This window comes from Cornus florida, unplaced genomic scaffold (assembly GCF_030987335.1).
Source record: "Cornus florida cultivar Cherokee Brave unplaced genomic scaffold, ASM3098733v1 CherokeeBrave_3.0.0_Hap2_Chr02, whole genome shotgun sequence".
NCBI classification, from domain to species: domain Eukaryota; kingdom Viridiplantae; phylum Streptophyta; class Magnoliopsida; order Cornales; family Cornaceae; genus Cornus; species Cornus florida.
This window is the reverse complement of record NW_026775572.1, coordinates 113,115,067-113,131,370: the sequence shown is the minus strand read 5'-3', so window position 1 is coordinate 113,131,370 and position 16,304 is coordinate 113,115,067. Positions and strand designations below refer to the sequence as shown.

At 33.5% G+C, this 16,304-nt stretch overlaps 1 protein-coding gene across 2 annotated transcripts; it reads right to left on the bottom strand.

The window, feature by feature from the left end:
* Nucleotides 1-9,373: 9,373 nt before the first annotated feature.
* LOC132295575 (probable inactive purple acid phosphatase 29) lies at nt 9,374-14,272 on the bottom strand. Of its 2 annotated transcripts, XR_009478548.1 has the most exons (5): nt 13,851-14,272; nt 12,691-13,085; nt 11,991-12,444; nt 9,978-10,070; nt 9,374-9,630 (listed from the first exon to the last, which is right to left on the bottom strand). XR_009478548.1 is itself a non-coding variant. In XM_059793871.1 (4 exons), the coding sequence occupies exons 1-4, from the start codon at nt 14,149-14,151 to the stop codon at nt 9,596-9,598; spliced, it is 1,185 nt and encodes a 394-aa protein (XP_059649854.1). In that variant the 5' UTR covers nt 14,152-14,264; the 3' UTR covers nt 9,374-9,595. The 2 variants fall into 2 exon arrangements, 1 of the variants encoding a protein (XP_059649854.1); XM_059793871.1 differs by lacking the exon at nt 9,978-10,070 and having other exon boundaries at nt 13,851-14,264.
* Between the last annotated feature and the right edge of the window lie 2,032 nt (nt 14,273-16,304).

The following is a 16,304-nucleotide window of genomic DNA, read 5'->3' as shown; positions in this document are numbered from 1 at the left end:
GATCCAGATTCCCGGGTTTGGTTCGTTATATGTTGATATTTAGAAAACCTATCACATAAAATATGTTATTTATTTATTTATTTTTATTTAAAACTCTTTTTAAAATAATAATAAAATTCTAATTCATCAACGTTTTTTCTTACGTTATGAGCTTAGAATATATCGCACTTCCTCTCCCATCTTCACTTTGATGTAACATCAATAACAAAACACTTAAACGTATTTTTTCCCATGTTTTTTTTCTTTCCATTTCTTGATTTCTATATGTTTTCTTCTAAAATCAAATAAGCTTTTGTATATAGCAAACTTTGTATTTGAGTAAAATTAAAATTTTCTTGATTTTCAATTCAATTAAATGTTTTTGTATAATTAGAGAGGATTTATTTATTGATATAGAGTTTGCTTCTAATTCAAATATATTTATTCTAATTACATGCCTTTTATTATCCTAATCATAATCCTTATATTTAAGTATAATTCTTCCTCATACACTAATTATGTGTATTATTCTCTATCCCAATGGATGAAATTTATTCTAGAATAAATATGGATTGTGACAACCCAAGTTTTTCAACCCGGTACGTCAGTGATGATCCGAAAGTTGATCAGATAACGGATCCGAAATGCGGAAGCAAAAGATGAAACCATAGTCCTTTGAGATAAAAACCATATCTAAGACATCAATGTGATATTCCATGAGGTCATGGAAGTTAAAGAGAGCAAAAGAGGAAACTAGAGTTAAAACGGGCAAAATTCGTTAATGAAGGGTAAAATGGTCAATTCACAACTAAAAGGAGAAAATTGGTTCTAAATAGGTCAAACAAGGTGAATACAACCTAATCTAATCATTTCACAACATTTCAAGAGGTTCTAAGAACTCTGGATAAGAATCCCATAAAAATGCCCTTTCCCGGTTTAAGCGAAAACTGACCCTACTTCACTAAAACATGAATATCTCTCCCTGTGTTTTGAATCTGAGGATGGGATTGGTTCCATTGGAAAGGTGACTCATTACACTCAAGAATCACCCCATTTGGATTAGAAACGAAAGAGTTATGGCATTTTGAAGTTGGAACTTCAGTGTTGAAGTAAAACTGAAGAGCTGCGCAAATGAGGGCTATTTCGGTCGACCGACATAGAGTTTCAGTAAACCGAAACTCACAGAATCTTTTCTAAAGGCAGGTTTTTGAGGGGAGGATGGTTTGTTAGACCAAATTAAGCCATCAGTCAACCGAACTGGAGTTTCGGTCAACCAAAACTCCTTGAAAAGCTACTGAATGACTTGCTAAGCACATGAATTGTTGAGGCTTCACCCAAGCCTCAAACCCCAACATGAATGTGGACCAAAAAGATGATTTTAAGCTATACAAGCATGCTCGTAAGTGTACTTTATATGAACTAACATGTTACAATGGCCCATGGCCTCATTACACAACGTTTACAAAATTTGACATGCCAAACATCCAAAGTAGATAAAAAAAAAATACATCTTCAAAAAAGAATGTGGTACCAAATGAATACAAGTACTAAATTTAAACATGCTTGGCCCTTGTGATACCCCTCGGTTCTAGAGCCTCAGGTGATCAAGTCCGAACATAGATCCGAGAGATACCAAACAATTAATATTTAATTGAACATAGAATACAAAATGAATTAAATAAATTAAAATTATTGAAGCATTCTTTTTAAGAAGGTTTTGGATAATTGGATCTCAAGTATTTTAATTTCAATTAAATCAATTAATTCAATTTAAAACAAATATTACAATTAAATCGATTAATTCAAATAATCAAGCAAATAATTAATTAATCAAAACAAGCAAATAAATGTATTAAAAATGCACATAAATAATTAAAACAAATTCCAGGATTGTCCTTTAAAATTAGGGATATTACAGCCCTTGGCCTCTTGTCATACATATCAAATACATTGTAAAGAGCGTACTTATGTACACTTTACATGTTTAGAATCAAATATACACATTTAGATATATAAGGCCACGAGTGGCATTTCAAGCCAACCTTCACAAGAATGGAAACCTTCAAGTCCACAAACCATCCAAGCATAATGAGAGTCTCAACTTTAATTCATTTACCTGAAAAATGTCCTCACTACGTGAGTGAGTAACATAAAGCTACTCGTAGGAAATGAGCATGCATCGACCTAGCATTTTACAATTTTATCACCTTAAGGTGAAACATATTAAAGGGGCTCATATCACCTAACGTCTATATCAAGGTGAGACTCAGGGAGCATCCTAAGCTACCCTAGAATATTTCTAGCATAAATCACATCACTCATGCAATTTCAATAACATAGGAACATGTTATACAAGGCAACAAGATATAGATTCTCAAAGTTATCAGTTTGAAATCTAAAATGAGAAAACAACCAAAGTGAGTCATGCCACCTAACGTCTATGTTCCAAATGAATATATAGGATCATTCCTAAGTCACATTTGAACAATAAAACATAAGTCACAATATCTATGCAATTTAACCGACATAGAAGCATGCTATACAAAGCAATTAGACATAGATTCTCAAAGTTATCAACTTGAAATCTAAAAGTATGAAAATAACTAAATATAGCAATTTAGTATAATTAGAATTCTAATACCACACATCAAGACATAGATTCTCAAAATTATCAACTTGAAATATAAAAGTACGAAAACACTAAATATAGCAATTTAGTATAATTAGAAGTTCTAATACCACATATCAAGATGTAGATACTTTAGGTTATCAATTAGAAATCTAAAAGTGCGAAATCAAATAGTGGAAGACTTGGACATCATGCTCGGAATTCTGCCGAGATCTTAACGGTTATTTTGGGCATTAACCCGCTGGGAAGACCACCCTAGTGCGCATTATCTCAATTGAGGAGAACTCATACCTCCCGCACTAGAGCCAAACTCTAGCCATATCACTTGTAACCATAATTTCCCAAGACTTCAAAATAAATAAGTTAACAACTTATATATGTATAAAATGGTACACAAGACTACCTGCATGCACAAATAGGTTGAAACCACACAATACATGCTTTAAATCCACAACTACTATAAGATGACAATGTCGAATCTTCAGAGCGTGATTCGTTACGCGCTATAATAATATCACATATCGAATCTTCAGTGTGCGATTCGTTACACGATATAACAATATAATCTAATATTGAAAACATAAACTTATAAATCCATTCTAAGTCAAAAATCATGCTTTAAACATACTATCAACGTCAATATATGATTAAATCATTAACGTAATAGAAATGAAAATTAATTACATAGCTTAATTGATTTATCTAGGTTTCAAATCTCAATCAAATGACCCCTAATTAACACATGTTAGACAACATAACATGGTCATTGCATAAATCAATTCAAAGGCTTAATTAGGCCATTTGAACAATAAAATGGAATTTAATCAAATCATGATAATCAAATCCCTAAATTCTAAAACAACATAAAATGGTCCCAAATTAATATATACCAGTATACAAGTCATAGTCATCTCAAATATCAAGTCAAAACTTAATTAGGCCAATGGAACCTTTAAAATAGATTTTAATTAATCATTTTAATTAAAATCTCTAAATTTTCATACTCATCCAAATGCTCTCAAATTAAAGTATGTTAAAGAACATGCCGAGACTTAATTTAGAAGCATGTTACAAATTAATTTCATACAAGGTACGTCCATGAGAATTAAATTTTCACAAAAGATGATTGTTAAATAAAGAGCGCAATTCTTATTCAAATAATTCCAATTTAATATATGTTAACAAGCATATCAAAACATAATTTATCATCATACCACAATTCAATTTTAGGCTATATACATCTTTGTAAATTAAATCTTATACAAAGAAACAAATATTACTAATATTCTAGATTTGATACAAGGCATACATATAAGTTGTATAATCATGGAAAACACTTAATACAACACATACAAAATCCTAAAACATCCCCTACCTCCATTTGAGATGAAATCTCAAATCCCCACTGAAATAATATCGCTCCAAATCTAACGAAATTTCTAGGTTTTGTCGGGGACAACAAGGTGATCATTAAATACCAAGGAGGTACCATGAAAATCCTAACTTGGCCTCAAACCCGAACTCATGAAATAGCCAAAAACGAATTTTAATAAGGGGGAAAGGTAAAGCACGGCAAGTCGAACATAAAACGCTAAGGCACTACACCTTTCTACCAAAGGGAAGTGGCCGAAAAATGAAGAAGAAGGGTGGCAGCCATGGCTGCCATTGATGGCCGGCCAAGGAGGGAGGAAGAAGAAGAGAAAATCTGATTTTTCTCTTAAGTCACCCTATTTATAGAAAAACCTTAAAAGTGTCCCGAATGGGTCCGGAAAAGTGAAATTTGAGCAGACGAGCTCAAATGACAAAACTCTGTGGACGAAAAAGATTTAAAATGAGAAAATATGAATAACGGAAGAAACGACATCGAAAACCGAGTCCCGAGCAGAAAGATATGCCCCAAACAAGTTTTGCACTAACCGGGGCTGGAAAACCTGAAACTGAAGAAAAACGACTAGAAGGAAATTCTAAGAGTACATGATTCGACGAAAAGTGAAAATGAATCCCATACGAGGATTCATGCTCAAAATAAGACATTTAGTAATAACTTTCATTAATTGCACAATGACCCCTCCAAAAAGTGAACTGTATTAATGGCCCAGAATGAAAATATCATTCAAAAATATTTTCTTAACAACCCCTGAAATAAAATATCTTCAAAGGATATTTATGAAAAAAACCCCAAGAAAATAAAAAGATTCTGAAAAACTATATATCCATGCTCCTATGGACACCGGGAACAACAAGAGTACTTTACTACAAAAATAAAGTTACGTATTTCGTAGAAACCACTGAGAATGAAGATACGTAAAGTCAGAAACCAACTCCCAACACAAGAAGTGAGGTTTTTCCAAAAAGTAACGAACGGGGAAAAGACGAAATAGGGAAAAGATCGAAAAGTGAAAGTGTAGAAAAACGAAAAATGCGGAAATGAATCAGTCCTTAAAGGAAGTTGTCAATCTTAAGAAAAGAGTCTCAGAAACTATTTTCGAGTACTCGAGATGATACTAAGTGATGAGAAACTGAACTCAAAAAGGAAAAGATCAACGGAAAAAAAAAAAAAATCCGTGAAAATCAGAAAAAAAAAAAAAAAAAAAAAGAAAATGACCGGGTCATTACATGGATAGATTCATCAAAGAAAAAGTATTTTCAAAATCAACTCAAAGATATATATTCTAAAGAAAAAAGTAGAACAAAAGAACAAAATAGTAGGGTTGGCTGATTCATAGATTTTTGAGCTTTCTTTAATATAAGTTGTCTTAACAAGTTCTATAACTTCTTCTAACTCAAACACTATATCATTAGTGAGATCTTCCTTTTTGGAGAGAAAAAAAGGGAGAGAGAGAGAATGGGAGGGGACACGAGAGAAGTTAAAGAAATTTATGCGCAAGAATTCTAGTTTTTGGCGCAAAAAATCTAACTTTAAGGGTTTGTTTGGTTAGGGTGAAGTAGGTAGAAAGGAAAAGAAACAAAAAATAAAATTAATTTTTGGGAGTTTGGTTACCTGAAAAAGGAAAATTTTTGGGAAAGTGGGATTCCCGCATCAATAAATTTTCCCAAATATTTCCCCGTATAAAACACGAGAAAGTTTACTTTCTCACAAAACTGTTATTTTATTTCCAAATTTCCTATTATGCCTCTCCATTTTTTATTTTTTTTCACATAACAAATATAGCGTGGTTATTAAATTCAGACTTAGAAATTCCAACAATTATTACATATTGGGACACATAATTTGTTTATATCCAATAGGTCGTTACCTATAATTTTTGGAAATAAATTAAGAGTTGAATGGTAGAATATTAAATAATATAATTTTTAATTTTTATTAATATTCAATACAAATATGAAAAGAGATTAATTTGAGTCATCATATTATTTATATGACATAACAATTTCACATGGATGGAAATCAATATAATATTTATTCTTTTCTATCTATATAGTTTTGAACTAAATAGAGTTTTATACTATGTGATTTTTGCAAAGAAAACTTTGCATAGAAGTGGTTCATATTCATAAAAAATATGAAAAGGGACTGATAAATTATACATTAACCATAAAATTATTATGCATGAATTATAAAATATGTTACTTTTGCGTAACAATTTTTATCCTAGAGTTGCCATTTAATGTTTCTTTGAGGTGGCTAAAAAAAAGATATATTTAATAATTCAATAAATATGAATATGTTATCATAAATGAACTATATTCTACATATAAATATAAATAATTATTATTGAAAACACAAAATAAAAAAATCTGGCAACCAAAATGCAGTCCTCCTTAGTTTTTCTAATTTAAATATGAATATAAATAATAATAATAATTATTATTATTATTAATCCATTATTTTATGATAAAACATGAGTAAGTTATAATAAATGAATTATATTCTACATGTAAATATAAATAATTATTATTGAAAACAGAAAATAAAAAGAATCTGACAACTAAAATGCATCTTCCTTAGTTTGTCTAATTTAAATATGAATTTAAATAATAATAATAATTATTATTAATCCATTATTTTACTATTTAATGACTAAAAATTAATATAAATAATTAGGTATAGAGATGATTCATCCAACACAAAACTAATTAATTTTTTAATATTTGAAATCATGAGGGTAGTTTTGGTAAGTAAATCATTTTCTTTTCCTTTTCATACTTTCCAAATTAATAAAATAATATTTTTTCACAACTTTCTTGAAAATTTTTCTTACTAACCAAATGCATGCAGAAAACTTAATTTTCCTTTCTTTCACTCTACTTTCTTTCACTTTCCATCATAAATTTTCGTTTAACCAAATGGATCCTAAAAGAAAGGGCAATTGTGAAATTAAAATTATATCATAATGGAGCGCCGATACTAGCTCCCAAAATATATAACATTTAACTTATAATAACAACGTGTACAAAATTACTATGATTTAAGAAAGATATCTTGATATTTAGAAATAAAAGTTTAGAGGACATTTTTAACATAAATAATTATTTTTAGAAATAAAAGTTTAGAGGACATTTTTAACATAAATAATTATTTTTAATACATGCGCAATTATTTAACGATGACTGGTGACGTGAGTATGAATGGGCCTGTTCGTTGCCCGCAGATCATGGGATTATATTGTGAGAGATGATTGTTGGCGTCAACATAACTGAAGCTTCAGTCAGCGCAGCGCATGCAGACAGCCACGTTGGGACTAGTGGGGGACTGGATTTTTAATTTATTTATATTTTTTACTTTCAAGTTTTGATATTTCTAAAAATTGTCCCCGCTGAATTTTTATAATATTCATAAAAAACCTTAATAAAACCTTGTAAATGTCAAAAGATTCCTCACTTTTTAAAATCATTTGCTCAATAAGATTTTTAAAATTCAGTAAAGACTCATGTCCAAAAATAAAAATTTAGAAAAAACTCCTCATTTGGTATTAAATTTTCTATTATTTATATTTTGCATACGCGAATTTTAATACTCATAAAAGTACCTGGATTGAACTCCTAAAGAAATTGTAAAAGACCATAAAAAAGTTATGGAATTTTAAACTTCTTAAGTAAGTTTAATTTTTCTCAGTGCGAAATTGTAAAAGATCATAAAAAAGTTATGGAATTTTAAACTTCTTAAGTAAGTTTAATTTTTGTCAGTGCTCTCAAATTAATCTTGCATGCACGCTTGTTATATTCTCAGGCTTCGTTTGAATTGAATGATTTGGACCAACAGGCCTGTGGCCAAGCGATATAAGGCTCTTACTTTTCAAAAGAAGGTCAGGGGTTTGAATCTCAGTGGATGCAGTGTGTGTGAGTACCAACTAAGGGAAAAAAAAATTAAATGATTTGGAGGGATTTGAAAAAAAGAGAAAAGAAAAGAATAGTAGAAATCTTGTTTGGATAATTTTTAATGGAGATGAAAGAAAGAATTGAGAAAATAGTAAGTAATATTTTTAATTAATTTGATTCTCATCTTATAACATTTTATAAAAGAGTTATGATAATAATTTAATTCTTGTTATTTTTTTTTTTCTCTCTCTCATAATTTATCTAAATATAAATAAAAATTATTACTATCATTTTATTTCTTTCCTCTTATAATTAATGTATTTTTTTTTTCTTTATTTACCCAAAGGCTTGGGCAAAAGTTATAGATTATTGTGATCCGATTTTTTCACTAACAGTATTTTGCTTTTGTATGCCGAAAAAAAATAATAGTGGACACATGGAGGAGTTAGATGGTGACAGCTGGCCCCTGATTAATGGCCCCCTGTTTGTTTCTAAAATTAAGGGTGATAGTTTTGAACTTTTGACCCAACTGACTAAGGGCCTATAAAGCCCGAGTATTCAATGATTTAGGAGGGATTGCAAACCAGTAATGGCTCTTCATCCCTCGGAAGAGGCTCTTGTGGAAATTTTTGAAGATGTTCTGTTCCTATTCTTCTTGCGTCTTGTTTGGGTCTTTCCTTGTTGAACAGAGAGGCTTTGAAAGCCAATTGTGGTGATTTAGAGTAGAACATATGGCCCAAGTGGTTGTTAAATGTTCTCACTCCAATGTTCTCTTTTGGGTGTTTAATGAATTTTCTGGTTTGGTTTGTTGCCCAAAAAAAATAAATAAAAAAATAAATAAATAAAAAGGTATAGGTGTCATCACTAGTGGAGGCAATGAGTAGAATGAGTGAGCGAGCGCTTTATTTTGACCGAGATACAAGAATCTGTCTCTCAGCTATCAGCCGTTTCCTAAAGCAGGCCAGCACAGACAGTAACATATACGTGAGTGTTATTAACCAATTGCATAGACTCACATAATCTGGACTTTTTGGTGCCACTGCAAACCAGAGTGACGAAGCAAACAAGCAGCTATTTCAGCAAATTATGACTGGTGAAATAAATATATATATATATATATATATATATATATATATATATGATGGTTGTCAGTTATGTCACACTTATTGTGTTCATCACAGCCTCACGGGGCAGGTTGATTGAAGGATGGTAAAAAGAAAGAGAAATTTCATGAATGAAGCTCAGAATTAAGGATAATTCTCCTTTAAAAACAAGTCTGTGCCTAATCTAATGTTTTCTTACTTGCAATGACCAACCCAGTGGGAAAAATAATCTCATGAATACGCCTTCTCATACATACAAAATTACCATTCAATTTATCCAAACAACAGATGCATCATCCACAAGGGTCGGGCACCTGGCTGGTTAAATGGACTGCAAAAAAAGTTTTAGTTTTCTTGGAGATCATTAAACTAGTGAGAGAGATTAGGAGATCAAATTCTTTACCATTACCAATCACCTTCTCATACATACAAAATTACCTTCAGTGTTCACTTCTCACTTAAATCTTACAAATTTAACCAACCTTCATATAACATTATAAACTACAAAACAAAACATTCCCATTGGACCAAACATAAAACTTACTTCTGAACCCATTTTGCTGTGGTTGTCAATTTGTGTGTATATCTTACTTTTCTGCATCGATCAAACGAAGCCACCCTGTTTCTTTCTACGGCTTCCTGTTCAAAGCAAACAAAAGTAGGAAATGAGAAAAGGCCGAGGAGGACATGTAATGATCTATGTGACAACGACCCTAACACATATATTGGGTTTCCACACCGATACAATGACATTCATACAACCTCATAAAAAAAGGAAATCTGTCAACGCTGGCCAAGATGGTGGCTGGCACAACAAAGATGAAAGAAACTAATTGAAGCCAGATTACTTTACCAAGCGTTTAGCTCAAGTGCTATATCCTCCTCCCACGTGGGAGGTTGAGGGTTCAAGTCTTAAACAACGCTGGCCAAGATGGTGGCTGGCACAACAAAGATGAAAGAAACTAATTAAAGCCAGATTACTTTACCAAGCGTTTAGCTCAAGTGCTATATCCTCCTCCCACGTGGGAGGTCGAGGGTTCAAGTCTTGTTTGAGGCACAGTCAGTCTGTGTGCACTTACCTAGCAAAAGCCAGCAAAATAAAATAAAATACAGAGAGAACTCTTCTTGGGTGGACAAAAAAAAAACAAATAAGTCAAGGCAAAGCTGAAGACACCAGTAAACTCTTGTAATAACTTTTTCTTGACTCTTCACATAGAATAATGTGATTTACTGCATATCACATGAACCTAGGTTGAAACAAATTGCACAAGTCATTGATGCCAAATACTGCAATTCTAAATTCATCAAAAATCTTCGGGTAAACTAAAATCATAAAAAATGTGTCCAATATGTTAAACTTATGTCATGTAGGTCGTATGTCATAATTAGGCATGCACCACCATCTGCTTCTGAGTATAATGTGAACAAGCCGAAAATAAAATAGTATAATGTAGAAGTACATAATGAACATTACATAAAAACCATTAAACTTACATACAATATACTGAACGAGCCAATAATAGCAGGATAATGGTCTAGATATATGTGAAATAATTTTAATGTCAGCCATCCAATGTCTTTTTGGTAAGTATTTAAGTCATGCAATGTACCACACTTATACCATTAAATTGACATGAATCTCCTTCAAAAAGGACAAACAATAAGAACTCAATTACAGGAGAAAGAACATCCCTATCATAGTTCTGAGATTGGGTCATCTTCTTAGCCTAGTCATGTCAATAGATGTCTCTCAGACAGAAAATCCTAAATTATATGAACAATCATTCTTAACATTTCTAGAGCACTGCTACTGTCTACCTCTAAGATAGCGCTGCAAATGAACCGAGTTGTTCATGAACAGCTCGGAGTTTGCTTGTTAAAAGCTTGGCTTGTGTTTGTTCATTAATAAAAGAACCAAGCTCAAGGTCAATTTTCAAGCTTGTTTAATAAACAAACCGAGCTTGAACACTACTGTCTCGGCTTGCCAAGCTCATGAACAAGCTCGTATACTTAAGGCTCACAAAATTTGAATTTCTTGTACTGAGTAGTTTAGTCGATATGATATAAAGTTCAGCACAAACTCCAGCCCATTATGGTCTTTGATGTTCATTACTTCATCCCACAAAGATAGCCCATTAGCTCATTATTGATATAAGTAAGAACAGTTGGATTTGTTATTACAAGCAATCTATATTCCCACATAGGATCATATCCCGTAACAGGGAAAAACACATCAAACCCTAGTCCTAAACGTCTCCTTTTTTCCCTCCAGACCCAATGAAATGCAGCACCGCTTGTGGTGACCTTGTGAGTGGGTGGGTGCAAGGCACTAGCAGGCTACCATGCTGGCAAGCTACGGGTACATGATTCCACATCGCCTGAGTAAGGTGAATGTGAAGTGCTTATATGTGCTGGTGTTATCTCCAGACCTTTTGAGGTAAAACTCAAGAATAAAACCAAGCGGGCTCAAGCCCAAAGCGGACAATAACATACCATGTGGTGGAGTGGGCTATTACAGCATCCCTCCACCAAAGCACCATGCGGACGACCCTTTTCCACAGATAACCTAAACAACTACCTTTCCAACGATAACCTAAACGACTACCTTACAAAATAACCTAAACAACTACCTTACACCACCAGCTATTGCAAGCTTTTCTCTCACACGCACCATATCTCATATTGTGAGTGAGTGCTGGTGTATCATGAGCACCTTAAGTACTATGAGGAGTGATCAGAGATAGATGATGGAGATTGGGAGTCACAAAAGAGATCAGCCACAATTTTCCACCAGTCAAAATGGTTAGTGAGTAGGTACATACGCGCGCGCGCGCACACATATATAGTTTGTTAACGAGCTTGAACCTATACTTTTTAGCTTTTAGTGAGTGCGAGTCCATACAATCCGAAGCTCGGCTTGGTTCATTTACAGTCCTACTCTAAGATGTACCAGAAAGACTAGAACCATAGAGGGAAGAAGCCATTCAAAAGAAGCTTACCAACAGCAGAACTCTTGCTCCAAAGGACCTGACCGTCGATAGCAGTGAGGTGTTCATCATCAAGGCGCTTCCATGTTTTGATAGACTTGACTGGTCCCCAACCACCCTTTGCTGTTTTCTCCAAAGAGGCTACAACCACCCTTGCCCTCCTTGACCATCCAGCCTGCCCATAAGCATGATAACCGAAACCTCCAGCATAACAGAGGTGTATACCAGTGAGCTCACCACAGAAGTCATTGAGGTGATCATGGCCTGTGAAAACAGCCTTCACATCCCCAGCTTCCACCATGGTCGTGAAGAAGCCAGAGTTTACAGAAGCAGAGCTAATGCCTTCCTGTTTCACACCTGTGAAATTTGACGAGTCGAAGCTCGCATACTCAGGCAATGGAATGTGGAAGTATGCGATGCCGGGAGCAGGAGCTTTCTGAGGCTCTGGCTTGCTCATGTATGCTTTCTGCATTAAGAAGGGCAACAGAAAAATAAGTAACAGATTATTATTAGTACATAAAATCAATCAAGTGGAAGTTCACTAAAAGCTATCTGCTGCTTAGTTATTGAATATCCTCTGTAACATCATGGAGGCCATAGTTAGTTGATCACAGAGAGAGAGAGAGCGCAGTTGACTAAAAGAGAATGTGGGGGTATTGCTGGATGGTAGAACTGATACAAATCCATGCACCTAAAAAAGTGAGGTTAGTACCTTAAGCTTGATAGAAGTGCGTTGAAACCAAAATTGCTGGGATGGTTTGATCCAGCCATAGCCAAGGATGGATGGAACTGTGGAGTAATCCCCACTGTCAAGGAAGTAGAGATTGAGAAGTGATTTATTTACAAAATTGGAACCGTGAACCCCGTGGACTTCCAGATTGTAGTTTCCAAAACCATCAATGATGTGGGCGTCAGAAGGATTGAACTGAGACAAGGTGTGGTTCATGCCAACAATATATTTCATGACACCTTCCCTTGAGAGGGCGGATTCTTGGTCATGGTTTCCCAGAACAGCAGCCCATGGGATTTTAGACAATATTGCGGGAGCAAATGCAGCATCCATGGATTTGGCTGGATCCGTTGCATCAAACCCGAAGATGTTATCCCCTGCATTCGGTAAATACCCAAACATGTTAACTACATTGATTCATGCGGATGCATAAAGTTTTCTGGAAGGATTATATTTGACGAATAGTAGGCATACAGTTGAATTACTACTCGGCCAGTGTAGTCAAAGGCGCGCAGCTAGGTTTTAGGCTCATACATAAGCAACACTTGCTCTTGTAATATGGAATATGAATGCTTTGATAGTAATTAAAATTTTAATTATGCACATCGTTTCACTCAGGGGCGCGCCTCACCTTGAGCACCATGTGCATAGGCTCTAAAGGACCTTTGATAAAACCATACTCGGCTATTATAACAGAATGATTATGTGTGTGTAATGTTAAAAATTGCACAAACATCAATGAAAAAATTGCATAAACAAAAATAATAATAATAAAAAAAAAAAAGAATTGGCAAAGTGAAGTTAATTTTAAAGCTGAGGAGGATGTTAAATTAGAGAGAGGTACAAAAGAAAGATAGACATGATAGTTATTTTTACTAGGATTGTTGTGCAATTAGATAGATAGATAAGGCCTCCAATGTTGTTATGTGGAAACCCAAAAAAGAATTATACAATAATTGTTAGAAATGAATGAATTTATGCATAATATTGATTGATTTGAAATAGATAATCGAAATGAATTGAGCAAAACAGAGTTGAGTTGGAAAAAGGAAGGAAATGGTAGAGAAGAAAGCGGAAGAAGCAATAACAGCTGAAAAATGGAAGATTAGAGAGAGAGAGAGAGAGAGAGAGAAGTAGGGTACCGGTGAAAACGATGAGGTTGGGTTTCTCGGCAAGGATCATGCGGTTGATGAAGGCGGTAGTATTAAGATCGGAGCAAAAGGGTAGCTGTTGGGGGAAGACGTCTTCACAAGGAGTGGTCTTGCCGTCGCCATAGTGCATATCAGCCACTTGGAGTATTTTAAACTCCCCCTTTTTGCCGTCGAAGCGTAGCAATTGTTGTTGTTGTTTTTGAGTCAACTGTTTGTGTTCTGCAGCCTCTGTATGGAGGAAGAGGAGGAGGAAGACGGCGAGCGCCACCACATTCTCCTTCTTCTTCGCCATGAAAATGGAAATGAAGAATGAAAAGGCGAGTTCCGTGGAGGAGGTAGGGTAAGGAAAGTCCAGGAGTACCAGAGTTTATATTTATTTTATAATTATTTAAAAATAAATCTACTTACTTAGTACAATACCAATCAATCATATTGAGGATTAGAATTAGTCCTACTTATTGTGACAGACGACATGTCCATTGTCATTTTATGGTGATGAGAACGAGAGAGAGAGAGAGAGGGTTAAGTTCATCCCTTGTGACCTTTCCTAATCCTGTATGCCACGGCAACAACAAACAACCTCATTAAAATTCATCGAAACATCATTTTTTTTTTTGTTCTCATTTAATAATACCTCTATCTCTTCTAACTACCCATCATTATCATTATTATTTTGACAAGCACAAATTACGTAAGTTTGTTCCTACATCCTACAAAAAAATTGTCATATTTGTAAATTACGTTCAACTTTGTTCCTTCATCCTACAAAATTTGTCATATTTGCTCTCTTCTGTTCATCCCACAAAAAAAAGTTATTTTTTCAGAACCTAACCTTGTTTAGTTTTTAATATTTTTCGTTAGAGTGGTAGGTAATGATTTTTCAAACACACCCTTATAACATTAAGGCAAGCGGGGATAAACTAAAATTATTAAAAATTAATAACGTAAATTTTAAATTTAAATAACTATTTTGGAACAATGAAGATAATTTACTATATTTTAATAATATATTATAATTATCATTTTATAAAATTTGATGAACACATCTGTTGCATGAAGAAAATGCTAAAGGGTGTCGTTAAAAAAATTAAAAAATAAAATAAAATAAAAATGGCTTCAAATTTCAGACTAGAAGTGTTGTCAAATCTCAAAAAAATAAGAACTCGCAAAAATACAAATGCAATTATAACCCAAATATTATTAAAAACGACTTTCAATCTTTGTAACTCCCATTCTACCAAGGATTAGTTTGATGTAGTGGAATGAATTGAAATACAATGAGAATAGAGATGGAAATGTAATAAGAATGAAATGATCATTCCTTTTGTTTAAAGGTGGAATGATTTTAATGGAATGAACATTTTTAAAAAATAGTGGAGAATAATGATTCCAACTTTAAAATTAGCACTAAAAACAAAAAAAATAAAATAAAATAAAAAATTTCCATTCTCCTTCCATTATTTCCATCACATCAAACTAATCCTAACATTCTTGTCATAAATATATATCAATTTTGCTATTCCGACTTTGAAAAAGCAACACCAACTGTCATTATTAGGTCACGGACTGATCTTGCCTCACCTCTTAACGCCATAAATGCCTTACCCACTAACTAACGCCCGGCATTATTAACTCACGGACTGCTTTCACCTCACCTCTAGGCTCTAACACCATAAACGCCTTAAATTCAATAGCGCACTCCGCCAGTACTACGTGGCGGAAAATCATGCTAGGAAGAATCAATCTCCTTAGCTTATACACTTATTAATTTATTAAAAAAAATACCAAACAACAAAAGTAATTAAAACTATTATTTATAAACCAAACAACATCCCTCTTATACCCTTAATTAGTTAAATAATTACCTAATTGTCCACCACTAACAAAATTACTCAAATCAGAATAGCGTCATTGCACCTCTTCGATATCACCCTTGAATCACAACAAATCATACAGCAGATGTGACCGCTTTTCCCACTTGCAAATAAATAATAATAATAATAATAATAATAATAATAAAAGATTTTATTATTATTATTATTAAGTGCTAACTCTTTCAAATGTAGAAATTTATATGTTAACATTATACATGAAGTGCATGATCTGGATATCTACATGGTGTATATACATCAAGTGAGCTGAAGTAGACATCTTTTGGCTTCAGGTGTAGGGTTGTTTCTCTCTTTTTTTTTTTATAACTACATGGTGTATATACTTTCCCGCAATGGCATTTTGATTGCTTAGTTTTGTCGAGATCCAAGAGGCGAAAGTTCTAGTCATCAATAACACACACACACACAAAAATCAGATTGAACTTAAAAAACTGCCCAGGTAATTCTGGGACAAATACCAAACCATGCATCCTATACATCCTATACTCTAGTGACGCCGATTCCCCAGGTGATAATACTACTCCTGATACTCTGGTTCGGGAAAAAGCGAGTT

What these genes read in the sequence shown, in the direction of transcription:
- LOC132295575 (XM_059793871.1), bottom strand. Translation starts at nt 14,151, where the DNA reads ATGGCGAAGAAGAAGGAGAATGTGGTGGCGCTCGCCGTCTTCCTCCTC. An exon ending in CAACCTCATCGTTTTCACCG is followed by an intron (nt 13,086 to 13,850) that starts GTACCCTACTTC and finishes TACCGAATGCAG; the next exon opens with GGGATAACATCTTCGGGTTT. An exon ending in GCACTTCTATCAAGCTTAAG is followed by an intron (nt 12,445 to 12,690) that starts GTACTAACCTCA and finishes TTCTTAATGCAG; the next exon opens with AAAGCATACATGAGCAAGCC.